The 16,603-nt window shown below is 51.1% G+C and overlaps 1 protein-coding gene across 11 annotated transcripts; it reads right to left on the bottom strand.

Annotated features, from left to right (window-relative positions):
- Nucleotides 1-300: 300 nt before the first annotated feature.
- On the bottom strand, nt 301-16,598 carry LOC136188260 (5'-3' exoribonuclease 1-like). Of its 11 annotated transcripts, none has more exons than XM_065976002.1 (15): nt 16,447-16,598; nt 16,329-16,396; nt 16,176-16,265; nt 15,825-16,126; nt 15,680-15,769; nt 15,552-15,613; nt 15,293-15,493; nt 15,159-15,239; nt 1,923-2,033; nt 1,845-1,868; nt 1,595-1,799; nt 1,271-1,553; nt 691-1,162; nt 587-640; nt 301-529 (listed from the first exon to the last, which is right to left on the bottom strand). In XM_065976002.1, exons 1-6 carry the CDS (start codon nt 16,595-16,597, stop codon nt 15,592-15,594), a joined length of 723 nt encoding a protein of 240 aa, XP_065832074.1. In that variant the 5' UTR covers nt 16,598; the 3' UTR covers nt 301-529; nt 587-640; nt 691-1,162; nt 1,271-1,553; nt 1,595-1,799; nt 1,845-1,868; nt 1,923-2,033; nt 15,159-15,239; nt 15,293-15,493; nt 15,552-15,591. The 11 variants fall into 11 exon arrangements, with proteins under 11 accessions (XP_065832074.1, XP_065832072.1, XP_065832076.1 ...); XM_065976000.1 differs by having other exon boundaries at nt 15,556-15,613; XM_065976004.1 differs by lacking the exons at nt 15,552-15,613; nt 15,680-15,769; nt 15,825-16,126; ... (1 more) ...; nt 16,329-16,396; nt 16,447-16,598 and having other exon boundaries at nt 691-796; nt 865-1,162; nt 15,293-15,487.
- Nucleotides 16,599-16,603: the final 5 nt, after the last annotated feature.

Below are 16,603 nucleotides of genomic sequence, written 5' to 3'. Positions count from 1 at the left end.
ACTCTGTTGCCACGAGGTTAAATTGGCTGACCTGCTGTTGGGGGTTATGCAGTCGACCCCTCCCCCTCCAGGACTGCGGTGGGCAAAAAAGTAGTCCCCCTGGAATCAGGCTGCCAGTGCTCACATCCGAGACTGCCCAGTCCCAGGCGTCCGAGCCAAGAGAATAAACGGGCTCTAACTCCGATCGAGGGGAGTATGGAGTGACCCCCACTCTGAAGCCTGCACGGGTTCCCGTAACACGGAGCTCGTGCAGGTGGACAGCGAATGTAAAGAAGGCTGTGCACGATTTTTTACTTCCGGTTTATTTCCGGGTATATTAAATAAAAGATTTGCAAGCATACGCCAGGACCCCTAATCTAACTACCTACTAATAACTACAGCTAACGCAAATGAAAAAGAAAATAAAACCAGTTCATATCTCGTCTCTTGCTTCTTCATCTGACTGATTTTCTGGACTGTTCAATGACTTGGTAGAGCCGCAGTAGTAGCCATTGATTAGAGAAGCAGATGTGCTGATGAAGTCGGAAAGCTAGGCAGAAATAGTTTATCAGTTCTTCTAGCCTATTCAGGAAGGAATAAGACCTACTTGTTTTCAAGGGACTTCATTTGATTACATAAATCTTGCTTTCTTGCTTTGCTTCTAAGACAAGGAAAATCAGTTTTGAGATCAAAGCATGCAAAAAGCTATACCAGCTTCCAATAGGGATTCCATCCAATCTAGTAACGTCATATTTTGGTCGACGGTAAACCAACGAGTGGCATAGGCGGTTGCAGCTAGCATCAGTGTATCCACACTCTTCCAGCGTATAAATGATCGATGAATACAACTGAACAATTTCAACGTGTTGACGTTCCCTGGACAACCTGTGTTCAAATGTTGAGAAGTAAATTTTGACACTTTGCTGATAGACGCCTCGTCGGTTGGTTCCGTATGAATAACTGAAATCAAATACCTCAATGGCGTCGTCGAGTTCGCTCTTCATGGAGGCCAAGCTGTCTTCCAGTTCTATAATCTTTTCTTTAGCCTCCTCGCGTTCTGCCTCCCTTTGGGAGATCTCCTTAGCTTGCTTGTGCAAGTGGCCTTCAATCACTTCTCGTTTCGTCGACTGGCCGCATGTAGGACAGGGAACCTTAGAATAGTCACACTGCAGCAAATGACTCTCTACAGCAATAAACAAGAAATTAGCGTCATTTGGAACCCCCTTTTTCTAAAACTATGCAACGTCAAAAAAGGAATTTAAAGAGACTTAATTAATTAATTATTTTTTACCGAGAGCGTCTCGCTTGACTATTGCCTTGCAGCCGTCGTGTCGCTTGGGACAGTAGATCTCGAGCGCGTTGATCATCTTTTTCAAAGCGACGACTCGCTGCAGCTGATTTTTTGCATTCGATAGAGGCCTTCGGGACAAGTGGGAGTTCGCTTCAGCCACGATTTGACGCAGCTCTTGCAGAACGAATGACCGCACGGCCAAGCAGATCGTGCAGCACAAGCTGTCGACGTTCAGGTTCTTCACGTATGCGTAAGACTGACTGTCGTCGCCACGAGCGCTAGCCTAGAGGATAGCGTCATGCAGTCGAGCAGTTTGTTGTCTACCATAAGTCGAGAGGGAGTCGCACAAACGATAGAAGAAGAAAGAGAAGAAGGAATATTTGCGGCTTGTAGCGCGCTATGACGAAAGGGCGTGACGATTCAAATACCAAAGTACAAAAAATTACAATTAATTAAGTAAGTAATTAATTATCCCCTTTGTTTTATTATTCAGAAGGATGTAGCGCGATTATTTGAGAAGACAGTGATCCTACGTTACGCATTAGATAAAGAAAAGAAGAAGACTCTTTGCTACCTTTTTCACTGGCTCGTTCAAACACTATGAAACGAAACGCTCCGAGGCGGTTTTAAATTATCGTTATCTGATAATTACCTCGTCTTCGAGTACGGTCGGTATTCGTCGAAACCATTCCGGAACGGCTTCGTCGTCCTGATTCGTTTTCTCGTCTTCTGCTTGCTTCTCTTCGCTTTCAATTGTACCCATCTTTAATAATTAAATGTATGTGAATATACATGTAAATACTCTTGAGGTGTACGTACTCCGCCGGCACGCGGTGTATATATTCCGGCAAGCGGTGTATATATTCCGGAAGGCAGTGTACGTACTCCGCCGGCAGGCGGTGTATATAATCCATCAAGCGGTGTATATATTACGGCAAGCGGTGTACGTACTCCGCCGCCAGGCGGTGTATATATTCCGGCAAGCGGTGTACGTACTCCGCCGGCAGGCGGTGTATATATTCCGGCAAACGGTGTATATATACCGGAAGGCAGCGTACGTACTCCGCCGGAGGCGTTGTATATATTCCGGCAGACGTGTACGTACTCCGCCGGCAGGCGGTGTATATATTCCGCCAAGCGTGTATATATTCCAGAAGGCAGTGCACGTACTCCGCCGGCAGGCGTTGTATATATTCCGACAGACGTGTACGTACTCCGCCAGCAGGCGGTGTATATATTCCGCCAAGCGTGTATATATTCCGGCAGACGTGTACGTACTCCGCCGGCAGGCGGTGTATATATTCCGGCAAGCAGTGTATATATTACGGCAAGCGGTGTACGTACTCCGCCGGCAGGCGGCGTATATATTACGGCAAGCGGTGTACGTACTCCGCGAGAGGGCGGTGTATATATTCCGACAAGTGGTGTACGTATACTCAGCCGGCAGGCGATGTATATATTCCGGCAAGTGGTGTACGTATACTCCGCCGGCAGGCGGTGTATACATTCCGGCAAGTGGTGTACGTATACTCCGCCGGCAGGCGGTGTATATATTCCGGCAAGTGGTGTACGTACTCCGCCGGCAGGCGATGTATATATTCCGGCAAGTGGTGCACGTATACTCAGCCGGCAGGCGATGTATATATTCCTGCAAAGTGGTGTACATATACTCAGCCGGCAGGCGATGTACATATTCCGGCAAGTGGTGTACGTACTCCGCAGGCAGGCGATGTATATATTCCGGCAAGTGGTGTATATATTCCGGCAAGAGGTGTAAGTACTTCGCCGGCAGGCGATGTATATATTCCGACAAGTGGCGTACGTACTCCGCCGGAAGGCGGTGTATATCTTCCGGAGAGTGGTGTACGTACTCCGCCGGCTGGCGGTGTATATATTCCGGCAAGAGGTGTATATATTCCGGCAAGGGGTGTACGTACTCCGCCGGCAGGCGGTGTATATATTCCGGCAGGTGGTGTACGTGCTCCGCCGACAGGCGGTGTATATATTCCGGCAAGAGGTGTACGTACTCCACAGGTAGGCGATGTATATATTCCGGCAAGTGGTGTACGTACTCCGCAGGCAGGCGGTGTATATATTCCAGGAAGCGGTGTACGTACTCCGCCGGCAAGCGATGTATATATTCCGGAAAGTAGTGTACGTACTCCGCCGGCAGGCGGTGTATATATTCCGGCAGGCGGTGTATATATTCCGGAGAGCGGTGTACGTACTCCGCCGGCAGGCGATGAATAGAATCCGGCAAGAGGTGTACGTACTCCGCCGGCAGGCGGTGTATATATTCCGGCAGGCGGTGTATATATTCCGGCAAGCGGTGTACGTACTCCGCCGGCAGGCGATGTATATATTCGGGCAAGTGGTCTACGTACTCCGCCGGCAGGCGCTGGATATATTTCGGCAAGCGGTGTACGTACTCAGCCGGCAGGCGGTGTATATATTCCTGCAAGCGGTGTATATACGGCTACAACCACTACAACGACTACAATGACTACAACGACTACAACGGCTACAACGGCTACAACGACAACAACGGCTACAACGGCTACAACGACTACAACGGCTACAACGGCTACAACGGCTACAACGACTACAACGGCTACAACGGTGTATATATTCCGGAAGGCAGTGTACGTACTACGCCGGCAGGCGGTGTATACATTTCGGCAAGAGGTGTATATATTCCGGCAAGCAGTGTATATATTCCGGAAGGCAGTGTACGTACTCCGCCTGCAGGCGGTGTATATATTACGGCAAGTTGTGTATATATTACGGTAAGCGGTGTATATATTCCGGAAGGCAGTGTACGTACTCCGCCCGCAGGTGGTGTATATATTCCGGAAGGCAGTGTACGTACTCCGCCGGCAGGCGGTGTATATATTCCTGCAGGCGTGTACGTACTCCGCAGGCAGGCGATGTACATATTGCGGCAGGCGTGTACGTACTCCGCCGGCAGGCGGTGTATATATATTCTGGCAGGCGTGTACGTACTCCGCCGGCAGGCGGTGTATATATTACGCCAAGCGGTGTATATATTCAAGAAGGCAGTGTACGTACTCCGCCGGCAAGCGGTGTATATATTCCGGCAAGCGCTGTATACATTCCGGCAAGCGGTGTACGTACTCCGTCGGAGAGCGGTGTATATATTCCGGCAAGCGGTGTACGTACTAAGGAGGCAGACGGTGTATATATTACGGCAAGCGCTGTACGTACTCCGCCGGCAGGCGGTGTATATATTACGGAAGCGGTGTACGTACTCCGCGGGCAGGCGGTGTATACATTCCGGCAGGCGTGTACGTACTCCGGCCTGCATGCGGTGTATAGATACCGGCACGCGTGTACGTACCCTGCAGGCAGGCGGTGTATATATTACGGAAGCTGTGTACGTACTCCGCCGGCAGGCGGTGTATATATACCGGCAAGAAACTACAACGGCTACAACGGCTACAACGGCTACAACGACTACAACGGCTACAACTGCTACAACGGCTACAAAGGCTACAACCACTACAACGGCTACAACTACTACAACGGCTAGAAAGGCTAACACAACTACAACGGCTACAACGGCTACAACTACTACAACGGCTACAACGGCTACAACGACTACAACAACTACAACGGTTACAATGACTACAACAACTACAACGGCTACAAGGGCTACAACGACTACAATGGCTACAACTACTACAACGGCTACAACGGCTACAATGACTACAAAGGCTACAAAGACTACAACTACTACAACGACTACAACGGCTACAACGGCTACAACGACTACAATGGCTACAACTACTACAACGGCTACAACGGCTACAATGACTACAACGGCTGCAACGACTACAATGGCTACAACTACTACAACGGCTACAACGGCTACAATGACTACAAAGGCTAGAAAGGCTAACACAACTACAACCGCTACAACGGCTACAACTACTACAACGGCTACAACGGCTACAACGACTACAACAACTACAACGGCTACAATGACTACAACAACTACAATGACTACAATGACTGCAACGGCTACAATGACTACAACAAACTACAACGACTAAAACGACTACAATGACTACAATGACTGCAACGGCTACAATGACTACAACGACTACAACGACTACAACGGCTACAACGACTACAATGGCTACAACTACTACAACGGCTACGACGGCTACAATGACTACAAAGGCTACAAAGACTACAACTACTACAACGACTACAACGGCTACAACGGCTACAATGACTACAAAGGCTACAAAGACTACAACTACTACAACGACTACAACGGCTACAACGCCTAACACGACTACAACGACTACAACGACTACAACGGCTATAACGGCTACAATGACTACAAAAACTACAACGGCTACAACGACTATAAAGGCTACAATGACTACAACTACTACAACGGCTACAACGGCTACAACGACTACAATGACTACAACAACTACAACGACTACAACGACTACAACGGCTACAACGGCTACAATGACTACAATGACTACAACGGCTACAACGGCTACAACAACTGCAACGGCTACAATGACTACAACAACTACAAAGGCTACAACGGCTACAACGACTACAATGACTACAACTACTACAACGGCTACAACGACTACAACGACTACAAAGACTACAACGGCTACAACGACTACAATGACTACAATGACTACAATGACTGCAACGGCTACAATGACTACAACGACTACAACGACTACAACGGCTACAACGGCTACAACGGCTACAACGGCTACAACAACTGCAACGGCTACAATGACTACAACAACTACAAAGGCTATAACGGCTACAACGACTACAATGACTACAACTACTACAACGGCTACAACGACTACAACGACTACAACGGCTACAACGGCTACAACTACTACAAAGACTACAACGACTACAACGGCTACAACGGCTACAACGGCTACAACGGTGTATATATTCCGGAAGGCAGTGTACGTACTCCGACGGCAGGCGGTGTATACATTCCAGCAAGCGGTGTACGTACTCCGCCGGCAGGCGGTGTATATATTCCGGAGGGCGTGTACGTGCTCCGACGGCAGCCTGTGTTTATATTCCGGCAGGCGTTTACGTACTCCACCGGCAGACGGTGTATATATTCCGGAAAGCGGTGTATATATTCCGGAAGGCAGTGTACGTACTCCGCCGGAAGGCGGTGTATATATACAGGCAGGCGTGTACGTACTCCGCCGGCAGGCGGTGTATATACTCCGGAGAGCGGTGTATATATTCCGGAAGGCAGTGTACGAACTCCGCCGGTAGGCGGTGTATATATTACGGCAAGCGGTGTAAGTACTCCGCCGGCAGGCGGTGGATATATTACAGCAAGCGGTGTACATACTCCGGAGGCAGGCGGTGTATGTATTACGGCAAGCGGTGTACGTACTGCGCGGGCAGGCGGTGTATATATTCCCTAAGGCGTGTACGTACTCCGCCGGCAGGCGGTGTATATAATACGGCAAGCCGTGTACGTACTCCGGAGGCAGGCGCTGTATATATTACGGCAAGCGGTGTACGTACCCCGCCGGCAGGCAGTGTATATATTACGAAAGCGGTGTACATAGTCCGCGGGCAGGCGGTGTTTATATTCCGGCAGGCGTATACGTACTCCGCTGGAAGGCGGTGTATATATAGCGGTGTATATATTCCGGAAGGCAGTGTACGTACTCCGCCGGAAGGCGGTGTATATATACCGGCAGTACTCCGCCGGCAGGCGGTTTATATACTCCGGAGAGCGGTGAATATATTCCGGAAGGCCGTGTACGTACTCCGCTGGCAGGCGGTGGATATATTACGGCAAGCGGAGTACATACTCCGGAGGCAGACGGTGTATATATTACGGCAGGCAGTGTATATATTCCGGAAGGCAGTGTACGTACTCCGCCGGCAGGCGGTGTATATATATCGGCAGGCGTGTACGTACTCTGCCAGCAGGCGATGTATATATTCCGGCAAGAGGTGTATATATTCCTGCAGGCGTGTACGTAATCCGCCGGCAGGCGGTGTATCGATACCGGCAGGCGTGTACGTACTCCGCCGGCACGGCTACAACGGCTACAACGGCTACAACGACTACAACGGCTACAACGGTGTATATATTCCGGAAGGCAGTGTACGTACTCCGCCGGCTGGCGGTGTATATTCCGGCAAGAGGTGTACGTACTCCGCCGGAAGGGAGTGTATACATTCCGGTAGGCGATGCATATATTCCGGCAAGTGGTGTACGTACTCCGCCGGCAGGCGATGTATATATTCCGGCAATTCGTCTACGTATACTCCGCCGGCAGGCGGTGTATATATTCCGGCAAGTGGTGTACGTACTCCGCCGGAGGGCGATGTATATATTCCGGCAAGTGGTGTACGTACTCCGCCGGCAGGCGATGAATATATTCCGGCAAGAGGTGTACGTACTCCGCCGGCAGGCGGTGTATACATTCAGGCAGGCGGTGCATATATTCCGGCAAGTGGTGTACGTACTCCGCAGGCAGGCGATGTATATATTCCGGCAAGTCGTCTAGGTATACTCCGCCGGCAGGCGGTGTATATATTCCGGCAAGAGGTGTACGTACTCCGCCGGAAAGCGATGTATATATTCCGGCAAGTGGTGTAAGTACTCCGCCGGCAGGCGATGAATATATTCCGGCAAGAGGTGTACGTACTCCGCCGGCAGGCGGTGTATATATTCCGGCAGGCGGTGCATATATTCCAGCAAGTGGTGTACGTACTCCGCCCGCAGGCGATGTATATATTCCGGCAAGTGGTGTACGTACTCCGCTGGCAGGCGGTGTATACATTCCGGCAGGCGGTGCATATAATCCGGCAAGTGGTGTACGTACTCCGCCGGCAGGCGATGTATATATTCCAGCACGTCGTCTACGTATACTCCGCCGACAGGCGGTGTAAATATTCCGGCAAGTTGTGTACGTATACTCCGCCGGCAGGCTATGTATATATTCCGGCAGACGGTGCATATATTCTAGCAAGTGGTGTAGGTACTCCGCCCGCAGGCGATGTATATATTCCGGCAAGTGGTGTACGTACTCCGCTGGCAGGAGGTGTATACATTCCGGAAGGCGGTGCATATATTCCGGCCAGATGTTGTGCGTACTCCGCCGGCAGGCGATGTATATATTCCAGCAAGTCGTCTACGAATACTCCGCCGGCAGGCGGTGTAAATATTCCGGCAAGTTGTGTACGTATACTCAGCCGGCAGGCTATGTATATATTCCGGCAAGTGGTGTACGTACTCCGCCGGCAGGCGGTGTATATATTCCGGCAAATGCTGTACGTACTCCGCCAGCAGGCGGTGTATCTATTCCTGCAAGAGGTGTACGTATACTCAGCCGGCAGGCGATGTACATATTCCGTCAAGTGGTGTACGTACTCCGCCGGCAGGCGGTGTATATATTCCGGCAAGCGGTGTACGTACTACGCCGGAGGGCGATGTATATATTCCGGCAAGTGGTGTACGTACTCCGCCGGCAGGCGATGAATATATTCCGGCAAGAGGTGTACGTACTCCGCTGGCAGGCGGTGTATACATTCCGGCAGGCGGTGCATATATTCCGGCAAGTGGTGTACGTAAACCGCCGGCAGGCGATGTATATAATCCAGCAAGTCGTCTACGTATACTCCGCCGGCAGGCGGTGTAAATATTCCGGCAAGTTGTGTACGTATACTCAGCCGGCAGGCTATGTATATATTCCGGCAAGTGGTGTACGTATACTCCGCCGGCCGGCGATGTATATATTCCGGCAAGTGGTGTACGTACTCCGAGGGCAGGCGATGTATATATTCCGGCAAGAGGTGTATATATTCCGGCAAGTGGTGTATGTACTCCGCCGGCAGGCGATGTATATACTCGGGCAAGTGGAGTACGTACTCCGCTGGCAGGCGGTGTATATATTCCGGCAAGCGGTGTACGTACTCCGCAGTCAGGCGATGTATATATTCCGGCAAGAGGTGTACGTACTCCGCAGGCAGGCGATGTATATATTCCGGCAAGAGGTGTACGTACTCCGCCGGCAGGCGGTGTATATATTCCGGCATAAGGTGTATATATTCCGGCAAGGGGTGTACGTACTCCGCCGGGAGGCGATGTATATATCCCGGCAAGTGGTGTACGAACTCCGCCGGCAGGCGGTGTATATAATACGGCAAGTGGTGTACGTACTCCGCCGGCAGGCGGTGTATATATTCCGGCAAGAGGTGTATATATTCCGGCAAGAGGTGTACGCACTACGCCGGTAGGCGGTGTATATATTCCGGCAAGTGGTGTACGTACTCCGCCGGCAGGCGGTGTATATATTACGGAGAGTGGTGTACGTACTCCGCCGGAGGGCGATGTATATATTCCGGCAAGTGGTGTACGTACTCCGCCGGCAGGCGATGAATACATTCCGGCAAGAGGTGTACGTACTCCGCCGGCAGGCGGTGCATATATTCCGGCAAGCGGTGTACGTACAACGCCGGCAGGCGGTGCATATATTCCAGCAGGTGGTGTATGTACTCCGCCCGCAGGCGATGTAAAAATTCCGGCAAGTGGTGTACGAACTCCGCTGGCAGGCGGTGTATATATTCCGGCAAGAGGTGTATATATTCTGGCAAGCGGTGTACGTACTCCGCCGGCAGGCGATGTATATATCCCGGCAAGTGGTGTACGTACTCCGGCGGCTGGGGGTGTATATATTCCGGAAAGAGGTGGATATAATCCGGCAAGGGGTGTACGTACTCCGCCGGCAGGCGATGTATAAATTCCGACAAGTGGTGTACGTACTCCGCCGGCAGGCGGTGTATATATTACGGCAAGAGCTGTACGTACTCCGCCGGCTGGCGGTGTAAATATTCCGGCAACAGGTGTATATATTCCGGAAAGAGGTGTACGCACTACGCCGGTAGGCTGTGTATAAATTCCGACAAGTGGTGTACGTACTCCGCCGGCAGGCGGTATATATATTCCGGAGAGTTGTGTACGTACTCCGCAGGCTGGCGGTGTATATATTCCGGCAAGAGGTGTATATATTCCGGCAAGGTGTGTACGTACTCCGCTGGCAGGCGGTGTATATATTCCGGCAGGCGATCTATATATTCCGGCAAGTGATGTACGTACTCCGCCGACATGCGATGTATATATTCCGGCAAGTGGAGTATGTACTCCGCCGGCACGCGATGTATATATTCCGGCAAGTGGTGTACGTACTCCGCCGGCAGGCGGTGTATATATTCCGGGAAGCGGTGTACGTATACTCAGCCGGCAGGCGATGTATATATTCCGGCAAGTGGTGCACGTATACTCCGCCGGCAGGCGGTAAATATATTCCGGCAAGTGGTGTACGTACTCCGCCGGAAGGCGATGTATATATTCCGGCAAGTGGTGTACGTACTCCGCAGGCAGGCGATGTATATATTCGGCAAGTGGTGTACGTACTCCGCCGGCAGGCGGTGTATATATTCCGGTAAGAGGTGTACGTACTCCGCCGGTAGGCGATGTATATATTCCGTCAAGTGGTGTACGTACTCCGCCTGCAGGCGGTGTATATATTCCGGCAAGTGGTGTACTCCGCCGGCAGGCGGTGTATATATTACGGCAAGAGGTGTACGTACTCCGCCGGCAGGCGATGTATAAATTCCAACAAGTGGTGTACGTACTCCGCCGGCAGGCGGTGTATATATTCCGGCAGGCGGTGCATATATTCCAGATACTGGTGTACGTACTCCGCCGGCAGGCGGTGTATATATTCCGGCAGGCGATGTATATATTCCGGCAAGTGGTGTACGTACTCCGCCGGCAGGCGATGTATATATGCCAGCAAGTTGTGTACGTATACTCAGCCGGCCGGCGATGTATATATTCCGGCAAGAGGTGTATATATTCCGGCAAGTGGTGTAGGTACTCCGCCGGTAGGCGATGTATATACTCCGGCAAGTGGTGTACGTACTCCGCCGGCAGGCGGTGTATATATTCCGGCAGGCGATGTATATATTCAGCCAAGAGGTGCACGTACTCCGCAGGAAGGCGATGTATATATTCCGGGGAGATGTGTATATATTCAGGCAAGAGGTGTACGTACTCCGCCTGCTGGCGGTGTATATATTCCGGCAAGAGGTATATATTCCGGCAAGGGGTGTACGTACTCCGCCTGCAGGTGGTGTATATATTCCGGCAAGTGGTGTACGTATACTCCGCCGGCAGGCGGTGTATATATTCCGGCAAGCGGTGTACGTACTCCGCAGGCAGGCGATGTATATATTCCGGCAAGAGGTGTACGTACTCCGCCGGCAGGCGGTGTATATATTCCGTCAAGAGGTGTATATATTCCGGCAAGGGGTGTACGTACTCCGCCGGCAGGCGATGTATATATCCCGGCAAGTGGTGTACGTACTCCGGCGGCTGGCGGTTTATATATTCCGGAAAGAGGTGTATATATTCCGGCAAGTGGTGTACGTACTCCGCCGGCAGGCGGTGTATATATTACGGCAAGAGGTGTACGTACTCCGCCGGCTGGCGGTGTATATATTCCGGAAAGAGGTGTCTATATTCCGGCAAGGGGTGTACGTACTCCGCCGGCAGGCGGTGTATATATTCCGGCAAGAGGTGTATATATTTCGGCAAGAGGTGTACGTACTCCGCCGGCAGGCGATGTATATATTCCGACAAGTCGTGTACTCCGCCGGAAGGCGGTGTATATATTCCGGAGAGTTGTGTACGTACTCCGCCGGCTGGCGGTGTATATATTCCGGCAAGAGGTGTATATATTCCGGCAAGGTGTGTACGTACTCCGCTGGCAGGCGGTGTATATATTCCGGCAGGCGATCTATATATTTCGGCAAGTGGTGTACGTACTCCGCCGGCAGGCGGTGTGTATATTCCGGCAAGAGGTGTACGTACCCCGCCGGCAGGCGATGTATATATTCCGGCAAGTGGTGTATATATTCCGGCAAGAGGTGTAAGTACTTCGCCGGCAGGCGATGTATATATTCCGACAAGTGGTGTACGTACTCCGCCAGAAGGCGGTGTATATATTCCGGAGAGTGGTGTACGTACTCCGCCGGCTGGCGGTGTATATATTCCGGCAAGAGGTGTATATATTTCGGCAAGGGGTGTACGTACTCCGCCGGCAGGCGGTGTATATATTCCGGCAGGTGGTGTACGTGCTCCGCCGACAGGCGGTGTATATATTCCGGCAAGTGGTGTACGTATACTCAGCAGGCAGGCGGTGTATATATTCCGGCAAGAGGTGTACGTACTCCGCCGGAAAGCGATGTATATATTCCGGCAAGACGTCTACGTATACTCCGCCGGCAGGCTATGTATATATTCCGGCAAGTGGTGTACGTATACTCAGCCGGCAGGCTATGTATATATTCCGGGAAGTGGTGTACGTATACTCCGCCGGCCGGCGATATATTCCGGCAAGTGGTGTACGTAAACTCCGCAGGCAGGCGATGTATATATTCCGGCAAGAGGTGTATATATTCCGGCAAGTGGTGTACGTACTCCGCCGGCAGGCGGTGTATATATTCCGGCAGGCGATGTATATATTCAGGCAAGAGGTGCTCGTACTCCGCAGGAAGGCGATGTATATATTCCGGGGAGATGTGTATATATTCCGACAAGTGGTGTACGTATACTCAGCCGGCAGGCGATGTACATATTCCGTCAAGTGGTGTACGTACTCCGCCGGCAGGCGGTGTATATATTCCGTCAAGCGGTGTACGTACTCCGCCGGAGGCGGTGTGTATATTCCGGCAAGCGGTGTACGTACTCCGCCTGCAGGCGGTGTATATATTCCGGCAAGTGGTGTATATATTCAGGCAAGAGGTGTACGTACTCCGCCGGCAGGCGGTGTATATATTCGGGAGAGTGGTGTACGTACTCCGCCGGCAGGCGATGAATATATTCCGGCAAGAGGTGTACGTACTCCGCAGGCAGGCGATGTATATATTCCGGCAAGAGGTGTACGTACTCCGCCTGCAGGCGGTGTATATATTCCGGCAAGAGGTGTATATATTCAGGCAAGGGGTGTACGTACTCCGCCGGCTGGCGGTGTATATATTCTGGAAAGAGGTGTATATATTCCGGCAAGTGGTGTACGTACTCCGCCTTACAGGCGGTGTATATATTCCGGGAAGCGGTGTACGTACTCCGCCGGCAGGCGATGTATATATTCCGGCAAGTGGTGTACGTATACTCAGCCGGCAGGCGATGTATATATTCCGGCAAGTGGTGCACGTATACTCCGCCGGCAGGCGTTAAATATATTCCGGCAAGTGGTGTACGTACTCCGCCGGCAGGCGGTGTATATATTCCGGCAAGAGGTGTACGTTCTCCGCCGGAAGGCGGTGAATATATTCCGGCAAGCGGTGTACGTACTCCGCCGGCAAGCGGTGTATATATTTCGGCAAGAGGTGTATATATTCCGGCAAGCAGTGTATATATTCCGGAAGGCAGTGTACGTACTCCGCCGGCAAGCGGTGTATATATTACGGCAAGCGGTGTACGTATTCCGCCTGCAGGCGGTGTATATATTACGGCAAGTGGCGTACGTACTCCGCCGGCAGGTGGTGTATATGTATCGGCAGGCGTGTTCGTACTCCGCCGGCAGGCGGTGTATATATTCCTGCAGGCGTGTACGTACTCCGCCGGCAGGCGGTGTATATATTCCGGCAGGCGTGTACGTACTCTGCCAGCAGGCGGTGTATATATTCCGGCAAGCGGTGTATATATTCCGGAATGCAGTGTACGTACTCCGCCGGCAGGCGGTGTATATATTCCGGCAAGCGGTGTATATATTCCGGAAGGCAGTGTACGTACTCCGCCGGCAGGTGGTGTATATATTCCGGCAGGCGTGTACGTACTCCGCCGGCAGGCGGTGTATATATTCCGGCAGGCGTGTACGTACTCTGCCAGCAGGCGGTGTATATATTCCGGCAAGCGGTGTATATATTCCGGAATGCAGTGTACGTACTCCGCCGGCAGGCGGTGTATATATTCCGGCAAGCGGTGTATATATTCCGGAAGGCAGTGTACGTACTCCGCCGGCAGGTGGTGTATATATTCCGGCAGGCGTGTACGTACTCCGCCGGCAGGCGGTGTATATATCCCGGCAGGCGTGTACGTACTCTGCCAGCAGGCGGTGTATATATTCCGGCAAGCGGTGTATATATTCCGGAAGGCAGTGTACGTACTCCGCCGGCAGGCGGTGTATATATTCCGGCAAGCGGTGTATATATTCCGGAAGGCAGTGTACGTACTCCGCCGGCAGGTGGTGTATATATTCCGGCAGGCGTGTACGTACTCCGCCGGCGGGCGGTGTATATATCCCGGCAGGCGTGTACGTACTCTGCCAGCAGGCGGTGTATATATTCCGGCAAGCGGTGTATATATTCCGGAAGGCAGTGTACGTACTCCGCCGGCAGGCGGTGTATATATTCCGGCAAGCGGTGTATATATTCCGGAAGGCAGTGTACGTACTCCGCCGGCAGGTGGTGTATATATTCCGGCAGGCGTGTACGTACTCCGCCGGCAGGCGGTGTATATATCCCGGCAGGCGTGTACGTACTCTGCCAGCAGGCGGTGTATATATTCCGGCAAGCGGTGTATATATTCCGGAAGGCAGTGTACGTACTCCGCCGGCAGGCGGTGTATATATTCCGGCAAGCGGTGTATATATTCCGGAAGGCAGTGTACGTACTCCGCCGGCAGGTGGTGTATATATTCCGGCAGGCGTGTACGTACTCCGCCGGCAGGCGGTGTATATATTCCTGCCGCTGGTGGTCGAGCTGGGACGGGCGTGGCTTCTTACGACGGGCACGCGACTGACGCCTTCTCTCGACTTACCGTCTTTTCTTTGTTGAAATACAGGCGAACTGGCACTTATCTTTTGCTTGACAGGCGAATCGACGAACGTGACGTCACGCACTGAAAAAAAAAGTGAAAAATAGCCTCTCGCAAATTTCATAGGATTTCCCTACCTTTTCCTTCACTATATCCGATTCTGATTCGGACGCTCCGTTGACGCTCAACGACGTCGTGTCGTCGTTCGCCTCCTTCTCCTTCAACGCCAACTTCGTCATGCTGACGTCGAGATCCGCAGCGCTGCACACGCGACTTCCTATGCGGACACCGAACGAGCAGGAACTGGACTGCGCTTGACGAGTGACGAGTAGAGATGTCTAGGAAATAAATAGAAGTTTATTATTGGATCCTATGTCTTCACGTGTAATTTCTTACTCACAATTTGCTTTGTCCGTTGACGATGATGACGTTGACGCTAGCGATCCTCTTGGAGCCGCCTTCAAAAAAGAAATCCAATAATTAATTAATTAATTAATTAATTAAATCATTGAAAATTAACTTACCAACTCCATGATTGAACCCCGTTGAAATAATAATGCAAAATCCACTGAATAGCAACAACGTAGCACTTGGACTGCTCCTTCAAAGCCCCACTAGAAAACCAAAAATATTAATTAATTAATTAATTAATTAATTAATTAATTCTACCAGTCGACGTCATCAAATCCGAGTTTTTCCCTATAGTACGTTTTCTTGCGTTGGGCAAATTCCAACGCAAAGAGCCCGCCTCGATCTTTAAAAGCATCCGGGAGTCCTTGAACGAGAACGTCATCTTTTTCATTGATGACGTCAATTTCGTCATCTTCGTTCTCTTCGTCGTCGTCCTTGTCCTCGACGTCATCACTGAAATCGGGATCCGGGACGTCAGGTAGTAGCAAACTAAATTTCGTATCGTTGCCGCTAAATAAGGAGGCCAAGCCCATTTCTTCAAACTCGTCGGGTTTGGAATTCTTCAAATTATATTAATTATTTGTTAATTTATTTTTTATTTATTTGTACCTTTTGTTTGGATTTACGAGATCTGCCCCGCTTTCCTTCCTCCAGATATCGCAAGTCTGTCCACATGGAGTCAAACTGCTCAAAATCAAACTGAAAAAGAATATAGAATCATTTCCCGCAATCTTATGACGCACGTGATGTATTTTCATTAACCTTGGACAGGACCTTCAAATACGTTTCAAATCTCTTCAAATTCAACACGCCGCCTTCATTGATATATCCTAATAGAAACTAAATAGTATTTGACTTCATTGTAGCTAAGTTCTACTACCATCACGTGAAGACGCTTTCGTCAGCGTTCTGACGACGATTGTAGAAGTCAAAAGATCGATTAGATCGTCTCGCTTCGTTCCTCGAAGTACTTCAAAGCAATAGAGTTGCAATTTTTCCACCAGCTGCTCATTCAGGCTCCAATCGGCCATTTCCCC

The sequence above is a fragment of the Oscarella lobularis genome, chromosome 6, assembly GCF_947507565.1.
Source record: "Oscarella lobularis chromosome 6, ooOscLobu1.1, whole genome shotgun sequence".
NCBI lineage: Eukaryota > Metazoa > Porifera > Homoscleromorpha > Homosclerophorida > Oscarellidae > Oscarella > Oscarella lobularis.
This window is presented reverse-complemented; position numbering and strand designations above follow the sequence as displayed.